This window comes from Polypterus senegalus, chromosome 3 (assembly GCF_016835505.1).
Source record: "Polypterus senegalus isolate Bchr_013 chromosome 3, ASM1683550v1, whole genome shotgun sequence".
NCBI lineage: Eukaryota > Metazoa > Chordata > Cladistia > Polypteriformes > Polypteridae > Polypterus > Polypterus senegalus.
This window is the reverse complement of record NC_053156.1, coordinates 40,941,153-40,967,398: the sequence shown is the minus strand read 5'-3', so window position 1 is coordinate 40,967,398 and position 26,246 is coordinate 40,941,153. Positions and strand designations below refer to the sequence as shown.

Below are 26,246 nucleotides of genomic sequence, written 5' to 3'. Positions count from 1 at the left end.
TGAATTTTTTAACCCAATTATTTGTTGTTTTTTTAGATGACCAAAATGCTTGACCTGCTGGAGGACTTTTTAGATTTTGAGGGATATAAATATGAAAGGATTGATGGGGGCATCACTGGGGCTCTGAGGCAGGAAGCTATTGATCGATTCAATGGTGAGTATGTTTTTCTACGTGGTTACCTTCTTTTGTGCCAGTCACATTTCTAATTTCATTGTTGTTCTGGTTGGTTCATAAAATGTCTGTTTAAATGAAGATACTTTTACATCCTAGATGTCACCATGTTTGCTTAGAGTTACTGACAAAAAAAAAATTGGCGCGATACACATGTGGAGAAAGTTAAAGAATATGAAAGTAGGAAAATTAGAAAGAATAAAAAAAAGAAGTAAAGATCACAGTTGCGCAGTCAAATGGAAATTATTACTTGAAAAAGGGAAAATAATCACCATGGCCCAGGTGTCATTGAAAAAAAACCGGGATAAGGTGAGGTCAGCAATAAAAGACAATAGAAAACAAAGTAAAATGTCATAAAGAGGTTAAAAAAACAAGAGAGCCAAACATATGCAGAGCAGATTAGAGATAATGAAAACTGGAATTCAAAAAAAAAAAAAAAAAAAAACGTAGGCGCGAAACACATGCTGAGCAAGATACAGAATATGAAAGCAGAAAAAAATGACAACAAAGAAAGCAAACATCACATTAGCGCAAAAAAGAAAAATTATTACTTGGAGAAATAATGAAAAGGCGAATAGAGATCGAATATATGGACATAGGTGATATGTCAGAAGTATGTAAATATTGTAAGGCTTTAAAGTTTAAGTCAAGAGAATTTCAAAACGGAGTTTACCTCACATGCATTTATTGGTTACTTTGCAGAAAAAAATTAACTGCTGATGATGAAGATCATTTTGTCTGTGCTGAAATTCCAAACAGAGAAACCTATCCTGAATTATGGTACATACACTCACCTAAAGGATTATTAGGAACACCTGTTCAATTTCTCATTAATGCAATTATCTAATCAACCAATCACATGGCAGTTGCTTCAATGCATTTAGGGGTGTGGTCCTGGTCAAGACAAATCTCCTGAACTCCAAACTGAATGTCAGAATGGGAAAGAAAGGTGATTTAAGCAATTTTGAGTGTGGCATGGTTGTTGGTGCCAGACGGGCCGGTCTGAGTATTTCACAATCTGCCCAGTTACTGGGATTTTCACGCACAACCATTTCTCGGGTTTACAATGAATGGTGTGAAAAGGGAAAAACATCCAGTATGCGGCAGTCCAGTGGGTGAAAATGCCTTGTTGATGCTAGAGGTCAGAGGAGAATGGGGCCGACTGATTCAAGCCGATAGAAGAGCAACTTTGACTGAAATAACCACTCGTTACAACCGAGGTATGCAGCAAAACATTTGTGAAGCCACAACACGCACAACCTTGAGGCAGATGGGCTACAACAGCAGAAGACCTCACCGGGTACCACTCATCTCCACTACAAATAGGAAAAAGAGGCTACAATTTGCATGAGCTCACCAAAATTGGACAGTTGAAGACTGGAAAAATGTTGCCTGGTCTGATGAGTCTCGATTTCTGTTGAGACATTCAAATGGTAGAGTCAGAATTTGGCGTAAACAGAATGAGAACATGGATCCATCATGCCTTGTTACAACTGTGCAGGCTGGTGGTGGTGGTGTAATGGTGTGGGGGATGTTTTCTTGGCACACTTTAGGCCCCTTAGTGCCAATTGGGCATCGTTTAAATGCCACGGGCTACCTGAGCATTATTTCTGACCATGTCCATCCCTTCATGACCACCATGTACCCATCCTCTGATGACTACTTCCAGCAGGATAATGCACCATGTCAAAGCTCGAATCATTTCAAATTGGTTTCTTGAACATGACAATGAGTTCACTGTACTAAAATGGCCCCCACAGTCACCAGATCTCAACCCAATAGAGCATCTTTGGGATGTGGTGAAACGGGAGCTTCGTGCCCTGGATGTGCATCCCACAAATCTCCCTCAACTGCAAGATCCTATCCTATCAATATGGGCCAACATTTCTAAAGAATGCTTTCAGCACCTTGTTGAATCAATGCCACGTAGAATTAAGGCAGTTCTGAAGGCGAAAGGGGGTCAAACACTGTATTAGTATGGTGTTCCTAGTAATCCTTTAGGTGAGTGTAAGTCATTAAACACGTCTCACTGACCTCATTAAAAAGATTCAGCACATTTTAACTCGAAAGATTCCAAATATTGTTTTTACAGAAGTTCTGAAATTAAAAGTGAAACTAATGAAATAAAAACAATTCAAAGAAAAAAAACTTTAAAAGTGTATATTTGGAAAAATAAAAATGGGGGTTGGTGAGCGCGCCCCCTAGTTTTGTAATAAAATTGAAGTCTGCCAAAAGCAGTTTTGGTAGTCATTGTCTGAATATATTGAGATATTTTATTAACAACATGATTAATCTTCATATTGTTACAGCTCCTGGTGCACCACAGTTCTGCTTTCTGCTGTCAACCAGAGCTGGAGGTTTAGGAATTAACCTTGCAACAGCTGACACAGTCATTATTTTTGACTCCGACTGGAATCCACACAACGATATTCAGGTTTGATGAATTTGATGAGTTTTGAATTTAGATTATTTTAATTGTTTAGGGTAGCGTTTCTTATAATCATGATTTTGGCATTGATTCTGTACAACTAATGTTCAATTTAGTTGTCAAAAAATAATCAAATTAGAAGAAATAAACTAGAAATTCTAACATTAACTAACATAGACTAGCAGTATAGCAAACCACAAAAAGTGACATCTCTACAAACAGTAAGATGGTACATAAGAACTGATATTTCATTACCAGTTTGCTAGTGAAGTTCTGAAAACGTAATATTTCGAGTTTTTTTTTTTTTTAGTTTAGTATTGTGATGCTACAGCACCACATCAACACAAGTTGAAAAGAAAAACAGCAGAGGTCATGTCTGGAAATGCTTTGTGTTTGAGATTGGAGAACTTCATTGTGCAACTTCAGAGTCATACTTGTTATTTAAAAGGAAAACACACACTTATTGCCACTATTATCACATTATGGAATTAGTTCAGAAACAGATTTGTGCATGCTTTGAGAGCGAAATAGTATTATCAATCAGATGTGATGTAATAATGTAACTTAATGTCACGCTTTTATTTAAAGAGATGAAAAGAAAACAAGATTAATCACTTTTAATAGCGTCATGCACAATTCCAATATATGAATGGAGGCTTAGCATTCATTCTTGTATTATAATGAGCACTTCTGCAAATGTCCATCTGTCCAAGAATCCGTCCATTTTCTAACCAATGTATACAGTTCAGGATCACAAAGGCAACCTGACATGCATCCATAGTTATGCATAAAGGACTATGTTATGGAGGGAGACTGGCAGAGCTAACAATAGCTACAGCAAATAAACAAGAGGCAAGTGAAGTGGCTATTTGGCTTATCTCCATCAGTGATGGCATAAGTTGCTCCAATTGTTAATACCAGAATAAAATTATTTAGTATTTTAGTGCTTTAAAGGACAATTATTAATATGACATATACTGTATTAACAGAAACACGTATTTGCTAAAACATGCGTTTAGCAGGACAAGCATAATAATATAGTTTATTGCCAAATACAAATCTACAAATATTAAATTTGTGTCATTATTTTGGCTGTTGAAGGTAAACTACTGTTCAGTAGTATAACCCATATCACATTGAAAAAATGATGTCTCACAATTATCAATTTTTTGATTACAGGGAATGACAGCCCAAGTAATTTTCTAATTCTGCATTTGTATATGGACATAAGCAATAACAGTCTAATCAGCCAATTAAGAACACTTAAAAAGCAAAAAAAAAGCTGTTTTACAGGAGCTCAAAAATAAAGGATTTATGTAAACATGAAAAGTTTAATTTCACACAGGATGCTTTAAAGTTGGAACAAATGTTAAAAAAAAAAAAAGAAAAAAGTTTGGAAACTTAAAGCACCATGAGTTTGTGGCATTTAAGCATTTAATTAATTTTACTTATCTGTTAAATATTTCTTGTTAGCAATATTATTTAACCAGTTAATGGTGCAAATATAAAATCTTACAATAGCAAATGTTACAACAGAGTATGTCACTGACAAACCAGACTTTAAAAGCATCATGTTACAAAAACAACTTCAAAGAGTTTGTTTAAATGGAAATATTATATTAAAATATTCTCATGCTAAGATAAGTCAGACAGTTCATTAAAATTCGAGCTTTGCATTATATTTGGTGTTTATTAATGCCAATGCTTGTTTACATAAATGATAGTTTAACTACTTAATCATTATACCAGTATTTTAAAGATTTCATTACTGTCAGTATTTATATATTTTATATTGTATTACAGAAAAAGGCACACTATTGTTCACTTCTTTAATGCAGGTACTTTAATAAAAAAAAACATAGAATGGGATTTCTGTTTTTGCCTTAGTATCAAAAGGTTTATGTGGAACCTACTTATATAAGACTTTGAACTTCCGGGTGCTTCAAACTGTCAGCCTGGCCCTGTTCTTCCATTGTATGAGGTACCTGCTTAAAGATGTATTCTTCATTTTACCAGCAAATATAAGATGTCTGCATCTTTAATACTGCAGTGGTAATGGACATTAAATAACAAGTATTTGAAAAGAAAAGAACACTATGTGGCTCTTCTAAAGTAGTAACTTGAAAAACCTTGGTAGCTATGTGTGGGTAACAAAAATACCATAAAAAAGTTTCAGTCTGCATTGTAGCTTACATAAACAATCAATGCTGATTTATGTATGTTAATTGGAATACATTTTTGAGACTAGAACTGTCTGTCTATGTAGAGCAGGGGTGCCCAATGCGTCGATCACGATCGACCGGTAGATCGCAAAGTTAGTGCAGGTACATCTTGCATTCAAAAAAAAATTTTTTTTAAACATTACTCTATCATATATCCTCCCTATGGCATTTGCCATTTGATTGACATACAGGGTGGCCAGTCTGAAATCTCTTTTCTTCTAACACATTGGTCATCCCACACACACGATCAAACACGCAAGCTACTGCAAAACTCCAGCTGTGATCTAGTTAGCTTACCAATTTATATCGACTAAAGAAGGAATTTAAAAAAAAATTGTTTGGGGAGGGTATGGGCTGGATGTGGAATTGGAAGAGGATTTTTTTCTCACAATGTCACAATCAAAGTGTGTTTGTCTGATCTGTCAATCTATCATTGCTATTCCAAAGAAGGAAAATGTGGAAAGGCATTTTTGAACTGTTCATAAAAACTACAAAACTGACATCCTTCCAAAAAGTGATCTGAGAAAGAGAAAGGAGAGGGAACTAAAATCACAGTTAATCAGACAGCTGTCATTTTTCACTCGACTGAATTCAGAAGCTCCTTGACTGCATTATTTGGCTGTACTTATTTATGCAAGTCAGCCTTTTCCCACATGACGATTATTAAATCCAAATACTGTAGTGACCATAAATGTATTGAATTGTTATTGTGCCATAAAGGTTATTCAGTTATGCAAGGTACGACAACATACATTTTATGTATAAGGTATACTCAGTATGTGTATGTACAGTGGGTACGGAAAGTATTCAGACCCCCTTCAATTTTTCACTCTTTGTTATATTGCAGCCATTTGCTAAAATCATTTAAATTAATTTTTTTCCTCATTAATGTACACACAGCACCCCATATTGACAGACAAAAAAAAGAATTTTTGAAATTGTTGCAGATTTATTAAAAAAGAAAAACTGAAATATCACATGGTCCTAACTATTCAGACCCTTTGCTGTGACATTCATATATTTAACTCAGGTGCTTTCCATTTCTTCTGATCATCCTTGAAATCACCTTCATTTGTGTCCAGCTGTGTTTGATTATACTGATTGGACTTGATTAGGAAAGCCACACACCTGTCTATATAAGACCTTACAGCTCACAATGCATGTCAGAGCAAATGAGAATCATGAGGTCAAAGGAACTGCCTGAAGAGCTCAGAGACAGAATTGTGGCAAGGCACAGATCTGGCCAAGGTTACAGAAAAATTTCTGCTGCACTTAAGGTTCCCAAGAGCACAGTGGCCTCCATAATCCTTAAATGGAAGACGTTTGGACGACCAGAACCCTTCCTAGAGCTGGCCGTCCGGCCAAGCTGAGCTACCGGGGGAGAAGAGCCTTGGTGAGAGAGGTAAAGAAGAACCCAAAGATCACTTTGGCTGAGCTCCAGAGATGCAGTCAGGAAATGGGAGAAAGTTGTAGAAAGTCAACCATCACTGCAGCCCTCCACCAGTCAGGGCTTTATGGCAGAGTGGCCTGTCGGAAGCCTCTCCTCAGTGCAAGACACATGACAATCTGCATGGAGTTTGCTGAAAGACACCTGAAAGACTCTGAGAAGGTGAGAAATAAGATTCTCTGGTCTGATGAGACCAAGATAGAACTTTTTGGCCTTAATTCTAAGCGGTATGTGTGGAGACAACCAGGCACTGCTCATCACTTGTCCAATACAGTCCCCACAGTGAAGCATGGCGGTGGCAGCATCATGCGGAGGGGGTGTTTTTCAGCTGCAGGGACAGGACGACTGGTTGCAATCGAGGGAAAGAGGAGTACGGCCAAGGGAAAGATGAATGCGGCCAAGTACAGGGATATCCTGAGCAAAAACCTTCTCCAGAGTGCTAAGGACCTCAGACTGGGCCCGAAGGTTTAACTTCCAACAAGACAATGACCCTAAGCACACAGCTAAAATAATGGAGTGGCTTCACAACAACTCTGTGACTGTTCTTGAATGGCCCAGCCAGAGCCCTGACTTAAACCCAATTGAGCATCTCTGGAGAGACCTAAAAATGACTGTCCACCAACGTTTACCATCCAACCTGACAGAACTGGAGAGGATCTGCAAGGAGGAATGGCAGAGGATCCCCAAATCCAGGTGTGAAAAACTTGTTGCATCTTTCCCAAGAAGACTCATGGCTGTATTAGTTCATAAGGGTGCTTCTACTAAATACTGAGCAAAGGGTCTGAATACTTAGGATCATGTGATATTTCAGTTTTTCTTTTTTAATAAATCTGCAACAATTTCAAAAATTCTTTTTTTTTGTCTGTCAATATGGGGTGCTGTGTGTACATTAATGAGGGAAAAAATTAATTTAAATGATTTTAGTAAATGGCTGCAATATAACAAAGAGTGAAAAATTGAAGAGGGTCTGAATACCTTCCGTACCCACTGTATTTATATGTATGTGTGTGTATGTATATGTATGTGTATGTATATATATATATATATATATATATATATATATATATATAATTTTTAATGTAGGTAGATCATTTCAACCTGGTCATTTTAAAAGTAGCTGGCCACCCCTGGTGTAGAGTGTGCATATACTATGTTTGCATTAGTTTCCTTTGACAAACTGCTAAATGTAGGTTATGCTTACTGCCTATTCTAAATAGTCTTCATAATGACTAATGGTTAGGAGAGCATTGTGGGCATCCCCTGTGTGAGACTGGTTCCTTCTGCAAGATTTGTTCATGCCATGTATCCTGTGCTGCCAGGATAGATTCAGGCCCCATACAGCCCTAAATTAGATTAAACGTAATCTGGAAATTGATACATATAACTTTTTTCTGGATAGGGCTTTGAAGAAATGGAGCTTGTCCAGCAGCATCAGACACAAGAGTAATTATCTCTAAAATGGCCAACAACACTCCATCTCAGGGGCAGACTCAGATCATTTATCTCCAGTCACATTAGACTGATTTGTTCTTTCCTTTGATGTGGTTAAAGTGTCATACATCTTGTAATGATATATGAGCTAGACAGTAGGCACAAACTGTAAGAGATGCAAGAAGTTACTGGATACTTGTTTATTAAGTAAACTGTCCAAAAGTCAGCATATATTTTACTTTAGGAGGTAAAAATGATTAAGTGTTTGTTTGAAGAACTCTTCTAGACAATGTTGTTTTGTTTTTCAATAGCAAATTCTTCAGAGATTTATAGAATTGTATCGGTGATAGCTTGAAGAGTATGGTATTAGAAATGATTGGTTTCAAGCATTTATTAAATATGTGCGTGCACTCTAATAGATTAGATTGTGTCTGAATAACAAAAGACAGCTGGCAGCAGTAAAATAATTTTAAGGAATTAAAAAAAAAAAATGAAAACCATTCCACTGACACATTAGATTTACCGGCTTTCTAATTACAAATACAGTTGTAGAATTGATTTGTAAAAAATTCTTACTAACATTATGAATTTGCATCTTTACATTCTCTGAAAAATGAAAAAGGTTAGTGATTTTGACTCTACCAAATTATCTTAGATACTTCTGAAAATGTACTTTTGGAATATGAGACACCTCTGTAGGCTTGATAATAAAGCATTTTTTTTAAGTGGTGGCACTTCATAGGAGCTAATTTTTCCAGCCAACACTTGTTTGTTTATTTTGAAAACATTGCACTTTCCGTGTTGTTTGTTTAAACTTTATTCTTGGATACTTTATAAAATGCCTTTGAAATGCACAGCAGGAGGGTTGGTTGCTTACATCTTGATAGCACTATGGTACATTCAACATTTTCTATTCAGAAGGCCCTACAAATGAATAATAAAAGACTTGGATTGGTTAAGGGACAATAATTCTATCTCAATCTAAACATTTGAAGCATGGTTGATTGGCAACTCCATTTTACATCATCAACTGTATATTGCATCAGTATGAGTAAATGTGTGTCCCCCCCGTGACAGATGGTGTTTCTAACCCTGATATTTTACTGGATTAAACCACTTAGAAAATTGATTAACAGCTCATGAGTCAAAGTAATTTGCAAAGTATTTTATAAGGCGACGTGTGCAAGAGGGCTGGTTTTATTCATGCACCAGTGATATGCCACATTAAATATTATGAAACACTTTAGGAAACTGATTTTAATGCATTTTACAGGTAGAAGTCTGTTGCATGCCACTGTTGTAGAGGGCTATTATCTGAGTATTTGTAGTTTTTCTGTTTGCTAGAATGACTCTGGCTATTTTGTTGCCCTCTCCCAAAAACAGTGCTTTTTCACTCACACAACTGCTACTCTCTGTATCATTTTTGTTTATCATACTATTCTTTGTAAACTGTAGAAAATGTAATGTGTGAAACTCTCAGGAAGACGGATGTTTCTGAGATGTTGGAACTACCATGTCTGCCACCAATAATCCTACCATAAATTCACGAAAATAATGGATATAGACAAAATGTGTATGTTATTAAGAACCAGGGTTGCAGGCGACTCACCATCTGTAACGATAGTGGCGCCAGAACAGCTCCGTAGCTGCATCTGGTAAACAGTAAACCAAGGGCATAGCAATTGGTTGTCCTCTGCAGGAAGGATCAGTCTTGTCGCACAGTGTTGAGATGACAGAAGTAGGTTAAATACTTTGTAACGTATCACTGATTTTGACCCAAAATATTGTGTGGGTGATATTGGTTTTTCAGAATGCATTTGTTTCATATTGTATGATCATCCTGTTTCGCCATCTGTGAAAAGCAAAGGAAAGAGTAAAGGATCGGAATGTGGTCATTTATTTGACAGAAATGACGACTTGTGCTTTGCTTTTGGATATACATGAATATGTACTCTGTCTTTGTTATCTCAGTCTTTCGAAATTATCGCTGAAAATTTGTCACATGTTGGTTTATTATAAATGCGACTGTGATCTTTTGGATTCATATAGAAATCCAAGAACATTTCTTTGTTCGTGTTTTGCCGATACATTTTGTGTAAAGTGCAATACTTTTGTACATATGGATTTGTATCCATTATTGGCTGTATAATTTCTGTTATGTCCGATTGTTTAACTCTTTTGATACTATGTTGCATTGCTTCTCTGTAATCATAAATATAGGTAGATACTTCATTATTTCCAAGGGGAAATATACACCTGACCGAATTGTGGTTTCTTTGAAATTAAACTTGTTGTAGCTTTAATTGTTGCGGGACCACAGATTCTCAAAGCGTATGGTCCATTATTGTGTAAATCTACGTTTTGTGCATTGAATGATGCGAACGCAAAAAGATTATTGTAGACGCATATATTTTGCTTGTAGTGTTTGTGTATTTCACTTTCACCAAACAACAAATCTTTTAATTCTTGTGGATACGCCTCTTCATTGGGAAACAACACTACTTTTCCCTGATGTCAACATGAATTAGACGATTTTTTTGGTCATTCTTTTCTCTCCAATGCTTTTGGGTCTCATTTTGATGTGCTGCTCTTTCTTCTTTGCTTAGTCATGGATTTGTCATCTTTAATTTAGAACTATTTTTAGAGCTGCTTTTTCTTCTTCACTTAGTCGTTTTTGAAGTTCTATCCAACAACTTAGAGGTTAGATGAGTGTAATCCTTTTTGAAAATGTTTGTAAGTAGGGCGTGACTTGTAAAGGTCACCGTCTCATGGGACTTTTTTCCAAAGGATGTCAGTATGACGTGACTTGACCATGTCGCAGGACGTGAAAGTGTCTCTCTGAAGTGTCTCTCTCTCTTTCTGTCTCTCTTCAAAAGATCACATCTCGTCACCAAAAAGTCTCATCCCAAGTTTTTTCTTTTTATTAATATAATAGAGAGATACAGGTATGAATACAGAATGAAAATGAGATGTTAGGTGTAACTTTTTTTTTCTTCAGCATGAACTAACACCATTCCTCACTTTTTTTTTTCTTTGTTCATCGCAAAGAAAACCTTATACAAATGCTTAGAAACTCGAACAGTACAGTGTCCGCACACGATACATCTACCCATTTGGGCGTTATATCTGTATGATGTCTCACCTGCACTCTCACCAAAACTACCTGAGGCTAGATGTTTTGCGACAGATTGCCATTTTTTTGGTCTAACACGAAAGCCTGTTGCAGGGTTCTCGAGACTCACTGAAAGTGAAGGTGCCACATTAAGTATTTTTTGCATCGCATTATTATCTTAGATGTCCATTTTTCGTTGAAAAAGCATACTATTTCGGTAAAATTAATTCCATTAAACATGATGGTGTATGAATATTTGTCGGGGCCAAAAAAAAAGTATTCGTTATTCTAAGATTTCTGCTACTTCGGTATTCGCTGTAACTGGATTTGTATATAACACACACAGTATCTATACAGTGCATTCAGAATTTATTTAGACCCCTTTAGCATTTTCAGTGTCTTATTTTGCAGCCTTGTGTTAAAATCATTTAAAAAAATATTTCCCCACATCAAGCAACACTCAGTACCTCAGAATGACAAAGTAAAAGCTGGATTATTTGAAATGTTTTCTAGATTGTTACAAATAATGCAAAATTGTCTGAAGTCTTGTTTTTGCTTTGTCATTCTAGGGTATTGAGTGTTGCATGATATAGGGGGGAAAATGAATTTACATTATTTTAGCACAAGACTGTGAAATGTTAAAAAAGTGAAGAGGTCTGAGTATTTTCTGAATCTACTGTATCTGCGTTCTGTCTAGATACTTGCTAACTGATAGTCTGCTGTGTTTTGAACATATATTATCACTGGACAAACCTCTTAAGCAATGCTGTTATCTGTCAGCTTCTCCTGATACAGGCAAGTATAGCAAATTGCCAGTGTTCTTTATTTCATGTCATGTAAAGCAGTCTTGTCTGTATGTTTCTGGTTGATTGACCGATTTTCTTTAGTCCTATTGCAATAAAGACAGCCACTTTGCTATGCAATGCATCTTTTCAAAACATTACTTGTACAACACCTGATATTTAGTTAGTTATACATTAATTTGGTACATGTTGTGATTTTGAGAAAGGCTTTGAGTTGTTATAAAACAGTTAAGCATTGTGTTACGCAGAAGAAAAATATGTTGTTCTTTTCCAAATAAGTAAACCTAAGTCTTAAATCACAAGCTATAATAATGGGATTAACACTCCCTCATGAAATAATATTAGTATCTTTTGTGTGTGTTAGAATGCTCAAGGCTTTTAGTGCTGTTCCAAACCCCAGGCTGTAGATATTTTGGGCAGTGTGTGTGTGTGTGTGTAGCAGCTGCAGATTGCACAGTTTTTATTGTTTCTTTTAACCTTCATATGCATCTGCTAATTGTAGATTGTATTTCTATTTAAATTTGAAATGCAGAACTGAATTATGAATAATTGTTTTGGCTTCAGTTGAAAGTACTGTTTTAAGCACACCATTTTAAATTGTTCATCTGGAAAAGTCCCAATCTATGTTGTATGTTATAATGGAAACAACATGTAAGGTACTTGAAATTAGAAAAAAATTAAATTAATCTTTCAGCTAATCTTAGATCACATTCAGTAGCTGTAAATTTTTTATTACCCTCCAACTTTTTACTTATAGTTGCATGCAAAGGTTTAGACATGTCAACAACAACATTTATTTATATAGTACATTTTCATACAAATGGTGTAGCTCAAAGTGCTTTACAAGATGAAGAAAGACAAATATAAAAATAAGATTAGGCAATACAAAGTAACAGAATACAGTAAGGTCCAATGGCCACAAGGATAGAAAAAACAAACAAAAAAAAACTCTGGGGTCTGGAAAAAAAAAAAATCTGCAGGGGTTCTCAGGCCATGAGACCACCCAGCCTCCACTGGGCATTCTACCTAACATAAATGATCTAAATCAATCCTTATGGTTTTCAGGCTTCACAAGAAAGAATTGGATGATGATGGTCATGTGGACATCTGGGGTACTGCCTTCAATCCATCAATGTAGGGACTGCATGGTGCCTTGATCAGGTGGTGGTGGCACAGATTGCCTCCATAGAAAAACCGAATAAAGAACAGCAGAGAAAAGTAGGGATTAATATGAATTGTGGAACCTTGATGAAAGTGATATTTCAATACATATATAGTTTGAGGGTTGCACTAAAATGTAGCTATGACAAAGCCATGTTAAAATATTATTTAGGAAATAATATTTGCTGCATTTAACGGATTAGGGAAAAATATTTTTCAGCCATTAATACAATTCAGATATATACATTTCCAGAGCTAAATTCTCTAACCTTTTGTGGCCGGCTGAAGATTTAAAAATAATGATAAATTTAAGTTAAGGAGGCTTGTTGAAGTATTTGAAAAGATCTTAAATACAAAAGAAAACTTTTGCTTGAACTGCTCATAAACCGATGCAAAACAAAGCCCACATATTATTGCAAAGGAACTGCAAGATTTTCAAACCTGGTACCAGTCCACTGTGCAGCTTACACAAACATGATCTGCCTTGATCTCACTACAAAATTCATTGGCTGAAGTCAGCAAAACAACACTTAGATAAGCCTAAAGCATTTTGGAACCAACTGCTGTGTTCAGATGAAACCAAACCTGAACAGGTGTTGTGTTGTTTTTTTTTTTCCTTTTTAAACTTAGAAAATCAACAAAATATTTCATTTGACTATGAGTGTCCAAACTTTGCAAATGACTATTATGTTGTTATTTTTTTTATTTACTTAGGTTTTCATACAGTACCTTATTAAATATATAAATCTGTATTTAGGTCATTGATTTATGTTATAATATTCTGTGCTGCTTTTTTGAAATATAACAAAAAGGAACAAACCTCACTAATATATTTTGGGGTGGTTTTTGAAATTTTTGATTTGGTTTCTGCTTCACCCAGAAACAAAAGTATATATTTCATCAATTGTGAAGTATTGATGTGCCATTAAATTTCAGGAGTGGGTCTAACCTCAGGAAAAGCTGAAAACTTATTTTTTAGTTGAGAACATTGAATGCAGATTTGGCCATTTCAGCAAAAACAGTTGTACATGGAAAGTATTCTGGGAGCTTCCCCATCATGACTTTTAAGGAGCTACTATCATATTAGGAAAAGTTTATTCACTAAGTGTGATCAGTCATATAGTGAATGGGAGAGAGTGAAATAGATGTTGGGGAAGTGTTATTGATCACAGATTTTAGCTTTCATTCCTATAGCTGAAAAATATATGGGGGCATTGATCCAAGCAAGAATCCTTGATAATATCCATTAAACTGTTAAAATGTAACTGTCTCATGGCTTTGCAGAAAACCGTTGTCCTGGTTGGAAACCCACATATTGTGAAATCTTAAAACATGTACTTGGGGATGGAGCTGTTTGTTCATATAAACAGATAATGTTGTGTTTTTTATAGCTGTTTCTGGCACTTGTGGTTTATTTTCTTATTTCAGTGATATCTGAACCTCCTATTACAGATGAGACCCTATAATTTTTTTCTAAAACGCTGACAAAGTTCTCATAGTGTCAGATTATTGTCAAAATTTGCTGATCTCAGATCCTCCAGTAGGTGGAGTAAATTACAATGAAACTATTCATTCTTTTTTATGCTACGTAATCCCCCCTTAAACCAAAAATATTTAATTTCTGTGTGATTTATGAGTGCATATTTATATATATTTTTAATTGCAAATCAAGACCATATATAATTGTTGCCTAGTGACCAGTATTCTTGTTTACTATTATGTATTAAGTATTAAATTATTTCTTTTCCATATGCCTATTCTCCTACTCAGTTGTTGAACCAGCCATAAATTGGTTAAAGCTCCAATACAGGGACTCCATTTACACCTTGATAGGGCCATTTTAAACTGCCAATGAACATGGGTTTTTATCTGCATAACATTTTGCTGTCCCCTGATTAAAAAAAATGTGTTGACCACATGTCCATAAAAATTCTCGTGGGCTTAAACTTGCTTTAAGTTGTACAGTCTATGTCTATTTGCATGTGCAAGGTCTGAGATTCTGGTTTCTGGTTGAGTTTAAATCCCATTTTTTCAGCAGTTATTGTAGTGCAGTGTGCTAACAACACTGGTCTCTATTGTAAAGTCAAGTACAAGTTTTTCTTAGGTACAAAACCTATGCTTTCAGGATTAGTTTTTAATTAAGTTACAATTATTCTTTTATAGCATTTACTATGAACAGTGACCCAGACAGCTTATGCTAATTTACAAATATAACACTATAACAGAAATGTATAGAGTGTACAGTAGTGGGGTTATAGAAGATCTTAATGCTTTGCTTCAACTTCATTCAAAAGACACATTTGGAGCACAATGTACTTAAAGCAGAAAGAAAATAATCACTCTTGGAATTTAAATAGATGAAAAGCCATAACTTAAGTTAAAATAATGTCTGAAGAAAAATAAATTGTAAAGACCTTAAAATAAGCAAGGTGAAGGTCTGAACCGTATATGGCTCAATGTTGTTTTTACCAGGAGTGTGAGGTTTCCCCCACATATGTATGTTTAAAGGAGGGTTTTGAAATTGGCCTTTAAACATTACTAGAAGACTTAAGAACTAGAGTTATAGTTGTACTTCCTAGTTCTGGTAATGATACTTGCCGCAGCATTTTGTGTAAATGATGTGCAGTTGTCATTTAATTTTTTGGGACAAATATTTTAAAAGAATATTCAGTTTCAGTTGTATTAAGAAATCACAGGAAAAGCAGGTTATTGGAAGCTGTCCAATAGTACATTAACATTCTACATTATTTAGAAAAAACAAAATTCAAGTCTTTGGAGAATATAGTTCATTTTAGTAGTATTTGAATACCATAGTTAATTTTAGTAGTATTTCACTACTATATTACTATTTCCCGAATTTCCACATACCAATTTTTTTTTTATTTTTTTTTTTAACTAATTTAAGGACAGGTACTGTAGTTATCAATTATTTAATGTTTTCATTTCTTGAAAATATTAATAACATAGGGAAGTGGTACTTTTAGGCATATTAAGTACGACAATTAGCTAAAGGTACGTATCAGAGTACTTTTTATGTTTTTAAACTGAGGCAGAATTGTATTGGCTCCAATATTGAATCCGTAATGGATGCCAAATCTTATTTCATACACACATGATTTAACACAATTATCAAATGATTGTTCATGCCAAAAAGTATGGACTAAACGTTTTAAGAGCAGTACCTGCCAGTCCAGCTTAAATAATCTGTTCAGTTTCATAGTAAGCCATGTCATAAACACTGCTTAAATTCTAGGCCATGATGACAGTATTTCCTGAATCAAGGATTTTTAAAATGTTAACAATATGAATTAGCTCTGCCCTTGTGGCAGGAGTGAAAGTCATACTGAATAGTGTTAAGCAGGCTGCAGGATTTAAAAATGAAACTAAAGTAGTTGTCAGTGTACTACTTCTTTTTTTAAGGTAAGAAAAGTATGTTTGAAATTATCTGTGATTAATTTGTATATTTCCTAGAGCATTGCCTATCAATACATATACATGTCCTTTAGAGAGAGAGTGTGCACCCTTAAGGTGGCGCGGGAGGAGATTCCAGACCAGACAGGTAGGAATAGGTGGGTCACGGTCACAAGGCGTAAGGTAAAGGGTGCACACTGTCCGGGGGCATCAACCCAAGAATTAGAAGTGTCTAACCGTTATCATGTCCTGGCGGAGCTGGACGGTGGCTCTGATAATTCTGAGGTGGTAGGCAGGGTTGAGGAGCCCCAACGGGCCACCTCAAAACCAGTTCCCAAAAAGAGAGAGGTAGTGATAGTTGGAGACTCAATCATTAGGGGGATTGAAGCGCAGGTGTGCTCCAGAGAGAGTGAGTCTGTGTTGCCTTCCGGGAGCACAGGTGGGAGACCTCCCTGGAAGGGTGGATAGGCTCTTGGCCAGAGCGGGGGTGGATCCAGTTGTCATTGTCCATGTTGGAACAAATGACATACATAAGGGTAGTCTGTCAGTTCTGCGATCCAAATTCAAAGAGTTAGGTACCAAGCTGAGGAGCAGAACTGACAAGGTAGTCTTCTCCGAAGTTCTGCCTGTGCCACGCGCCAGTCCAGGTAAGATTGAGGAGATTAGAAGGCTTAACGCGTGGCTCAAATCTTGGTGCAGGGTAGAAGGGTATAGGTTTATGGGGCATTGGGACTCCTTTTGGAACAGATGGGACCTGTTCCGCCGTGGCGGGTTACATCTGAACCGGAGGGGCACCAATGTATTGGGGAGGCGTATGTGTAGGCTAGTCGAGGATTGTTTAAACTAGGGAATTGGGGCAGGGAGTTTAGGACAGGCCAGATTTAGATCTATACATGGAAGAACAAACAATGGTGTAGAAATAAAAATGCATAGTAATGTAAATTTTAAGCAAACACGTAAAGATAGAAGGATTAACACATTAAAAATAGCTTGCCTTAATGCTAGAAGTATCAAAAATAAGGTAAGTGAGTTGGAGTTGTATGTAGCAGAGCATAATTATGATATTATAGCAATAACGGAAACCTGGCTAAATAACAAAGATGGGGATGAGTGTAACATAGAGGGATACACATTTTTTAGGAAGGATAGACAGAACAGAAAAGGAGGTGGGGTTGCTGTTTATGCCAAACAGGAATTAAATGTAAGTCATCTTCAGTTGGATGATGAGCCCCATCTTAGTGAGGACATGTGGCTTCGCCTGGAAAATATTAGGGAAAAGGTCTCATTTTAGGAGTGTGTTATAGACCACCCAATTCTGACAGTAATTTCAACACACATCTTTTAGTAATATCAAAAGGCAAGTTTACAGGGGATATTATAGTCATGGGGACTTTAATTATCCAAATATTAACTGGGATAACCTTACAGATGGAGGAGCACAAGAGCAGGAGTTTTAGAAGTAATCAGTGACTGTTTTTAACACAGCATGTTAAAGCACCAACAAGGGGTGAAGCCTGTCTGGATTTAGTATTCTGTAATAATCAGGATAGAATTGAGGGTGTAGAGGTGATTGAACCACTAGGGTCAAGTGACCATAATGTAATACAATTCTCAGTATTTTGTAAGAGTACAGATGCAAAGACTAAAATTGTTAAGTTGAACTTTAGTAGGGCTAATTTTGAGCAGATGCGACAAAGTCTAAGTAGGATAGACTGGGATAAGCTTTTAAATGTGGAGACAGTCGAGGAGCAGTGGAACAGGTTTAAAATGTTTTACATGTAATGCAGGACAGATACATACCTAAATTTGGAAGTAATAGGAAACTAAAAAAAACTCCACGATGGATTAATAAAGATTTAAAAAAGAAGTTGCAAAGGAAAAACTGCTGTATAAGGCATATAAGACTAATGACTGCAAAGAGAACCGTAGCGTATGAGAAAATGAGGGCAACCATTAAGAAGGATATCAGAGAGGCTAAAAGACAGTTGGAGAGGAATATAGCAGATAAGGCAAAGAAGACCCCAAGAGATTCTTTCAGTATTTTAGTAGTAAAAGAACAGTTAAGGAGGAGGTCAAGTTCATCAGGAATAGTAAAGGGAATTAAAAGATACAGACAATGAAATAGCAGATGCCCTAAACTTACATTTTTCTGAGGTGTTTACAAGTGAGCAAGTGGATAACCTGCCAGAGGTAAACGCAACTACTAAGGAGGTACTGAGGGATTTGGAAATTGTAGAGGGAGAAGTGCTGCTCAGATTAAATAAGATGAAATCAAACAAATCACCAGGCCCAGATAATATTTATCCTCGTGTTCTTAAGGAGGCTAGTGAGTACATATATAAACCCTTGACACATATTTTTAGGAAGTCACTGTGCACTGGAGAGATTCCAAAGGACTGGAAAATGGCAAATATCATCCCATTATATAAAAAGGGTGACAGGGCAGATCCAAGCAACTATAGGCCAGTAAGCTTAACAAGCATCACAGGAAAATTAATGGAAGGAATTATTAAGGATAAGATTGAGCAACACATGACAAGGACAGGAGTTATTCTGAACAGTCAGCATGGGTTCAGAAGAGGGAGGTCGTGTTTTACTAACATGTTGGAATTCTATGAGGAGGCAACAAAAGGATACGATCAAAGTGGAGCTTATGATATTATTTATCTGGACTTTCAGAAAGCATTTGATAAGGTGCCACATGAGAGGTTGGGCATCAAGTTAAAAGAAGTGGGAATTCAGGGTGATGTTTTTAGATGGGTGCAGAATTGGCTCAGACACAGGAAGCAGAGGGTGATGGTGCGAGGAACCTCATCAGAACTGGCGATGTTAAGAGTGGTGTTCCACAGGGGTCAGTGCTAGGGCCGCTGCTATTTTTAATATATATAAATGATTTAGATAGGAATATAAGTAACAAGCTGGTTAAGTTTGCAGATGATACCAAGATAGGTGGATTAGCAGATAATTTGGAATCCGTTATATCATTACAGAAGGACTTGGATAGCATACAGGCTTGGGCAGATTTGTGGCAGATGAAATTTAATGTCAGTAAATGTAAAGTATTACACATAGGAAGTAAAAATATTAGGTTTGAATACACAATGGGCGGTCGGAAAATCGAGAGTACACCTTATGAGAAGGATTTAGGAGTCATAGTGGACTCCAAGCTATCAACTTCCAAACAGTGTTCAGAAGCCATTAAGAAGGCTAACAGAATGTTAGGTTATATAGCACGATCTGTGGAGTACAAGTCCAAGGAGGTTATGCTCAACCTTTATAATGCACTGGTGAGGCCTCATCTTGAGTACTGTGTGCAGTTTTGGTCTCCAGGCTACAAAAAGGACATAGCAGCACTAGAAAAGGTCCAGAGAAGAGCGACTAGGCTGATTCCAGGTCTACAGGGGTTGAATTATGAGGAAAGATTAAAAGAGCTGAGCCTTTACAGTTTAAGCAAAAGAAGATTAAGAGGTGACATGATTGAAGTGTTTAAAATTATGAAGGGAATTAGTACAGTGGATCGAGACTTGTATTTTAAAATGAGCTCATCAAGAACACGGGGACACAGTTGGAAACTTGTTAAGGGTAAATTTCGCACAAACATTAGGAAGTTTTTCTTTACACAAAGAACGATAGACACTTGGAATAAGCTACCAAGTAGTGTGGTAGACAGTAAGACGTTAGGGACTTTCAAAACTCGACTTGATGTTTTCTTGGAGGAAACAAGTGGATATGGCCTGTTCTCGTCTAGATTGTTCTAATGTTCTAATTAGTAAATAGAATAGGTGCTGCATGTAGATTGGTTGAGACTTGGTCTGAAAAAGAAATAGCTAGTTTTATTTATAAATCAGTGATCAGATCAGTAGTCTGGTATTAACTGAGTGTTCATAAGGAGTAGCTTAATTTACCTCTATAAAGCTAGGTTTTTAAAAGAAATTTCCCTGTCCTTGTTCTTATACTCTTGTCGTTTACTGTTAAAAATGTCACAAAAACAATCCTGCTAATTCTAGAAGGAATTAACTTGGTAGTGTCAAGTTAGCCACTGTTCAAAATAATGTGCATGGTTTTTTTTCCAGTAATTTAAAAAAGTATTCAGATTGAGCCAGATAAAGAACATTTAAAGCTTTGGTAGTAGCTTATCCTCCCATTATTTCTGCGTTCAAAAGCTATAATTTTGAGCGTGTTTCAGGTGCAAGAAATTACAATTTACTAATTGATCACTATTAGTTTAAAAAACATGGTTTAATTCCCTTTCTTGTAGTCTAAATTTTGCTTTTTTTCTGGTTTTAGCTTAGGCATTTATTGGCAGTCAAGCAGTACATCAAAAGTAAATCAATTAAATTCTGACCACTACAGTACATTAAAGATATGTATTCAAACCCATCTTATTTCTTTATCTTAAACCGTTCTTCCTGGTCAGGGTCATTGTAGCAGCATGCCAAGTAGGTCAGCCCAGACTTCCCTGTCCCCAGCCACAGACTGCAGGTCTTCCTGTGGAATAACTATTTATTCCCAAGCCGAGAGAAATAATCCCTCTGGCATGTCCTGGGTCTGCTGCAGGGCCACCTCAGTTGGCTGATGTCTTTTCAGAACAGCAACTCCTAGATAATAAACAGATCTTCTGTAATGTACTGTACTGATAAGTGTGTCAGGCTTTTAGCAAAACTGTATGTAATTTGAACAAGAAAACCAAAACTTTAGCAAAAATTGTTTCCATGTCTATGTGAATATTAAAATATATTTATTTATAGGTAATGTAAAAGGTGATTTGGGGGTTTGTTTCATGAGTTACTGTGATATAGCGATTCTGCCATAGACAAGAAGAAACAACATTGCATGATGGTATTGGGGTATGCAATATGACATTTTAATGGCAAAACGGTGTACTTTAGTTATAGCAACAAAGAACTTAATGGTTTAATACAGATGTTAAAAAATTGGGCATTATTGTTAGGTCCTGTTGGCAGGTTCAAAACAGTGGAGCTGATATTAAAGGGTTAAACTTGTTTCTTGATTTGTTTAGGAAATATACAATCATTTGTGTATGCTTGCACTAAAGAAATGGTGTATCATTTACTAAGTTAAGTAATAACAAAGTGAAATCAGCCATTAAATTGTGACAACTTTGTTTGTTAATGACCAAGTATTTAACAAATAATTGATTGAAATGTTTACAAGTTAATTTTAATATGTACGCTATTTGCAGTACTGGAATTCTACGGAAAATAATACCTTAATTTAAGGTCAGATTACAGTATGTTTTCTGTAAAGGGACTAATTGGTACTGAATGAATTAGTATGAGTATGTGCATGACAATGCTCCGCAGTTTTCAGGGTTTGTTAATGCCTTGTGTTATTTGGACAAGGTGTTATTTGCACAAGGCATAGAATTTCAACAATCTTCATTTTAAGAAATGAATGAAAGGAGTCAAATTTTTGTTTAAGGTCAGTTTAATTCTGTTAAATTATCCACATTTTGAAATGTCATATCAAAGGGGAACTTCGCAACTGCTCAAGCAAGCCCCTGATTTAATATATTTTAGTTTTTGTAGCTGTTTTGAAAGTAAGCTTTTTAATGTGTACAGTCTATCCACATGGCAAAATGTGGTCACTTTAGTTGGACAACATACATAAAATGACTTAATGAACAGTGAAAAAATTCAAATACAGTTTTCTGCACATTAAGTACATTTGCTTTTACAGTCTGTAATTTGCATTTTGATGTTAAGCACCAGAAATCTTTTTGTACTTGAGATACTGGTATAAACCAAACAAGAATAGCAATTTTTTCAAGAGTGCAGCTTGTAGTTGACATTCAGTTATTGTTTTTTCTTTACATAAATCATGTCAACTGTGAAATAAATGACAAACAGCAAAAATAAATAAATAATGATGCACATCAGATAATAAAAGGTCATGGTCAGGCTTACTATACCCCATGATCTGTCTTTGAAACTTATCTAAAAGCAAGTTGAACAGTGAAGATGTTTTCAAAAGGATTGATTTTTTAATTTCATGAAAAATCAAGAAATAAAGCACGCGTTGTTCAGTCTCTACTACTGTTATTTAGAAAATACATCAGTCTGTAGAAGTGATTTCAGTGTCCCAGCTGAATGCTCTTTTCTCTTTTATAATTGTTAAATATGTAAAGAACAAAGCACAATAATCTGGACAAAAGTGACAAAACCCTTCTTTAATATTTTCAGTAGATTTAAAAAAAATGAACTAGTTTTACTCATGCACTTCTTATCCAAAAACATCTCATTTAAACAGAAATTCTATCAATTTACCCATTATGCTGTACTGGGTGACAAGAAACTAGTTTCTCCCAGCAAGACACCAATCTTTTACAATGAGTACTTGTAAACATATCCACTTACTTGGCACTGAGCCAATTTAGAGTTGCCAATGTGGCATCTGAAATATGGAGACAAAAATCTAAGAAAGAATGTGCAAACCACCAAAAATCACCTGTCTGCTTTGAAACGTGTGATAAATCAAGTTAACGATTTTGCCACCCATGGTCAAAACTTTTGCAGTCCAGAATTCATTAAGAATTGGGCAGAAGTGTAGAGAATATATAACATCAAAAATATTATTGTAAGTTTTAACTATCAGCTATACCTACATTTCCACCCACTCACTACAAAATCCACTGTTCAATATACAGCAAAATTTTTCTGTGAAACCTTTAACTACTTATATGTTCTCTATTTGCATTTTAAAATTTAGTTTCAAATTATTGCACGCAAATTTAATGTAGAATAAGCCATTTCCACTCCAAACTCCTTTCTCTATTGTAGAAATTTATTGTAAAGCAGCACTACTGCTAAAGAAATCTCGTCAAAACTATACCAGTGCTTTCACAACCACACATTTTATAGTCTGAAGCAGTTCTATAGTTAGATTTTCAGTGAATAAAAGTTTACTTTACAATACATTTTTATCAGTTTTCTACCTACTAGTGAAAGACATTTCTTAGTGTCCAAGTTCCTCATTCTCAAATTTTGGATGTCTGAGTACCATTGAGGAAACTGTAGGTCCACCATTTTGGAATAATACTGGATGTTACACCATTGCCCTATCTTCTTCTTTCGGCTGCTCCCGTTAGGGGTTGCCACAGCGGATCATCTTCTTCAATATCTTTCTGTCCTCTGCATCTGCATGTCCTCTCTCACCACATCCATAAACCTTCACTTAGACCTTCCTCTTTTACTCTTCCCTGGCAGCTCTATTCTTAGCATCCTTCTCCCAATATATCCAGCATCTCTCCTCTGCACATGTCCAAACCAACACACTCTCGCCTCTCTCACTTTGTCTCCCAACTGTCCAACTTGAGTTGACCCTCTAATTTACTCATTTCTAATCCTATCCATCCTTGTCACACCCAGTTTAAATCTTAGCATCTTTAACTCTGCTACCTCCAGCTCTGTCTCCTGCTTTCTGGTCAGTGCCACCGTCTCCAATCCCATATAACATATCTGGTTTTACTACCGTCCTGTAGACCTTTCACTCTTGCTGATACCCATCTGTCACAAATTACTCCTGACACTCTTCTTCACCCATTCCACCCTGCCAGCACTCTCTTCTTCACCTCTCTTCCACAATCCCCATTACTCTGTACTTGATCCCAAGTATTTAAACTCATCCACCTTCACCAACTCTGACCTCCCTCTCATTTACACATATGTATTCTGTCTTGTTCCTACTGACCACTCCTCTCCTCTCTAGAGCATATCTCCACCTCTCCAGGGTCTCCTCAACCTGCTCCCTACTATAGCTACAGCTCACAGTGTCATCAGCAAACATCATAGTCCATGGGGACTCGTGACTAACCTGTCCATCACCATTGCAAATAAGAAAGGGCTCAGAGATGATCCCTGATGTAATCCCATATCCACGGTGAATGCATCCGTTGCTGCTACCGCAGACCTCACCATTGTCACACTTCCCTCGTACATATCCTGTACAACTCTTACATACTTCTCTGCCACTCCCGACTTCCTCATGCAATACCACAGCTCCTCTCGATGCACCCTGTCATATGCTTTCTCCAGGTCCACAAAGACACAATGCAACTCCTTCTGGCCTTCTTTAAACTTCTCCATCAACGTCCTCAGAGCAAACATTGCATCTGTGGTGCTCTGTCTTGGCATGAAACCATACTGCTGTTCACTAATCATTACCTCACTTCTTAACCTAACTTCCATTACTCTTTACCATAACTTCATGCTGTGGCTCATCAATTTAATCCCCATGTAGTTACTGCAGTCCTGCACATCCCCCTTATTCTTAAATATCGGTACCAGTACACTTCTTTTCTACTCCTCAGGCATCCTGTCACTTTCCAAGATTCCATTAAACAATCTGGTTAAAAACTCCACTGCCATCTCTCCTAAACACCTCAATGCTTCCAAAGGTATGTCATCTGGACCAATGGCCTTTCCAGTTTTCATCCTCTTCATAGCTTTCCTTACTTCCTGCTTGCTAATCCGTTGTACTTCCTGATTCACTATCTCCACATCATCCAACCTCTTCTCTCTCTCGTTTTCTTCATTCATCAGCCTCTCAAAGTACTCTTTCCATCTGCTCAGCATACTCTCCTCGCTTGTGAGTACGTTTCCATCTTTATCCTTTATCACCCCAGCCTGCTGCACGTCTTTCCCAGTTCGGTCCCTCTGTCTAGCCAATCAGTATAGGTCCTTTTCTCCCTCCTTAGTGTTCAACCTCTCATACAACTTATCATACGCCTTTTCTTTAGCCTTTGCCACCTCTCTCTTCACCTTGCACCTTATCTCCTTGTACTTTTGTCTACTTTCTGCATCTCTCTGACTATCCCACTTCTTCTTTGCCATCCTCTTCCTCTGTATACTCCCCTGTATTTCCTTATTCTACGACCAGGTTTCCTTTTCCTCCTTCCTCTTTCCAGATGTCATGCCAAGCACTCTTCTTGCTGTCTCCCTTACTACATCTGCTGTAGTTTCCCAGCTGCCTATTAACTCTTCACTGCCACCCAGTGCCTGTCTCACCTCCTCCGTAAACTCGACCATGCAGTCTTCCTTTTTCAACTTCCACCATTTGATCCTTGGCTCTGCCGTCACTCTCTTCCTCTTCTTGATCTCCAACGTCATCCTACAGACCACCATCCAAAGCCGCTTAACTACACTTTCCCCTGCCACCACTTTGCAGTCTTCAATCTCCTTCATATCAACTCTTCTGCATAGGATGTAATCTACCTGTGTGCATCTTCCTCCACTCTTGTACGTAACCCTGTCTTCCTCCCTCTTCTTAAAATACATATTCAGCACAGCCATGTCCATCCTTTGGCAAAATCCACTATCCTCTGACCTTCTTCATTCCTCTCCTTGACACCATACCTACCCATCACCTCCTCGTCTCCACTGTTCCGTTCACCAACATGCCCATTGAAATCCACTCCAACCATCACTTTCTGTCCTTTGGGTACACTGTTCATCACTTCATCCAACTCGCTCCAAAAATCTTCTTTCTCACCCATTGCACACCCAACTTGCAGTGCATATGCACTAACAACATTCATCATCACACCTCCAATTTCCAGCTTCATAATCATTACTCTGCCTGACACTCTTTTCACCTCCAAAACACTATTGACATACTGTTCCTTCAGAATAACTCCTACCCCATTTTTCCTCCCATCCACACCATGATAGAATAATTTGAATCTACCTCCAATCCACCTGGCCTTACTCCCCTTCCATTTAGTCTCTTGCACGCACAATATATCAACCTTCCTTCTCTCCATCATATCTGCTAACTCTCTCCCCTTACCAGTCATACTGCCAACATTCAAAGTTCCTATCCTCAGTTCTACTCTCTATACTTTCCTCCTCTCCTCCTGCCACGTCTCCCCCCTCTTCTTCTCCTTCAGCCAACAGAAGCCTAATTTCTGCCAGCACCCTGTTGGCTAACAGTACTGGTGGAGGTCGCTGTTAACTCTGGGCTCGACCGATCCAGTATGGAAATTTGTATTGTTGCCTGCATATTGATTTGGCAAAATTTTACGCCGGATTCCCTTCCTGA

At 36.9% G+C, this 26,246-nt stretch overlaps 1 protein-coding gene across 7 annotated transcripts in view; it reads left to right on the top strand.

Moving 5' to 3' along the window:
- Positions 1-26,246, top strand: part of chd3 (chromodomain helicase DNA binding protein 3) — a 171,698-nt gene that overhangs the window by 75,021 nt on the left and 70,431 nt on the right. For all 7 annotated transcript variants that reach the window (XR_005632883.1, XM_039747026.1, XM_039747025.1 and 4 more), the window contains 2 exons: positions 37-154; positions 2,482-2,606. Coding sequence is in view for 6 of the 7 variants with exons in the window: in XM_039747026.1 (XP_039602960.1) it covers positions 37-154; positions 2,482-2,606 (243 nt within the window). In the remaining variant the exon portion in view is untranslated. The remainder of the gene's footprint in view (positions 1-36; positions 155-2,481; positions 2,607-26,246) is intronic.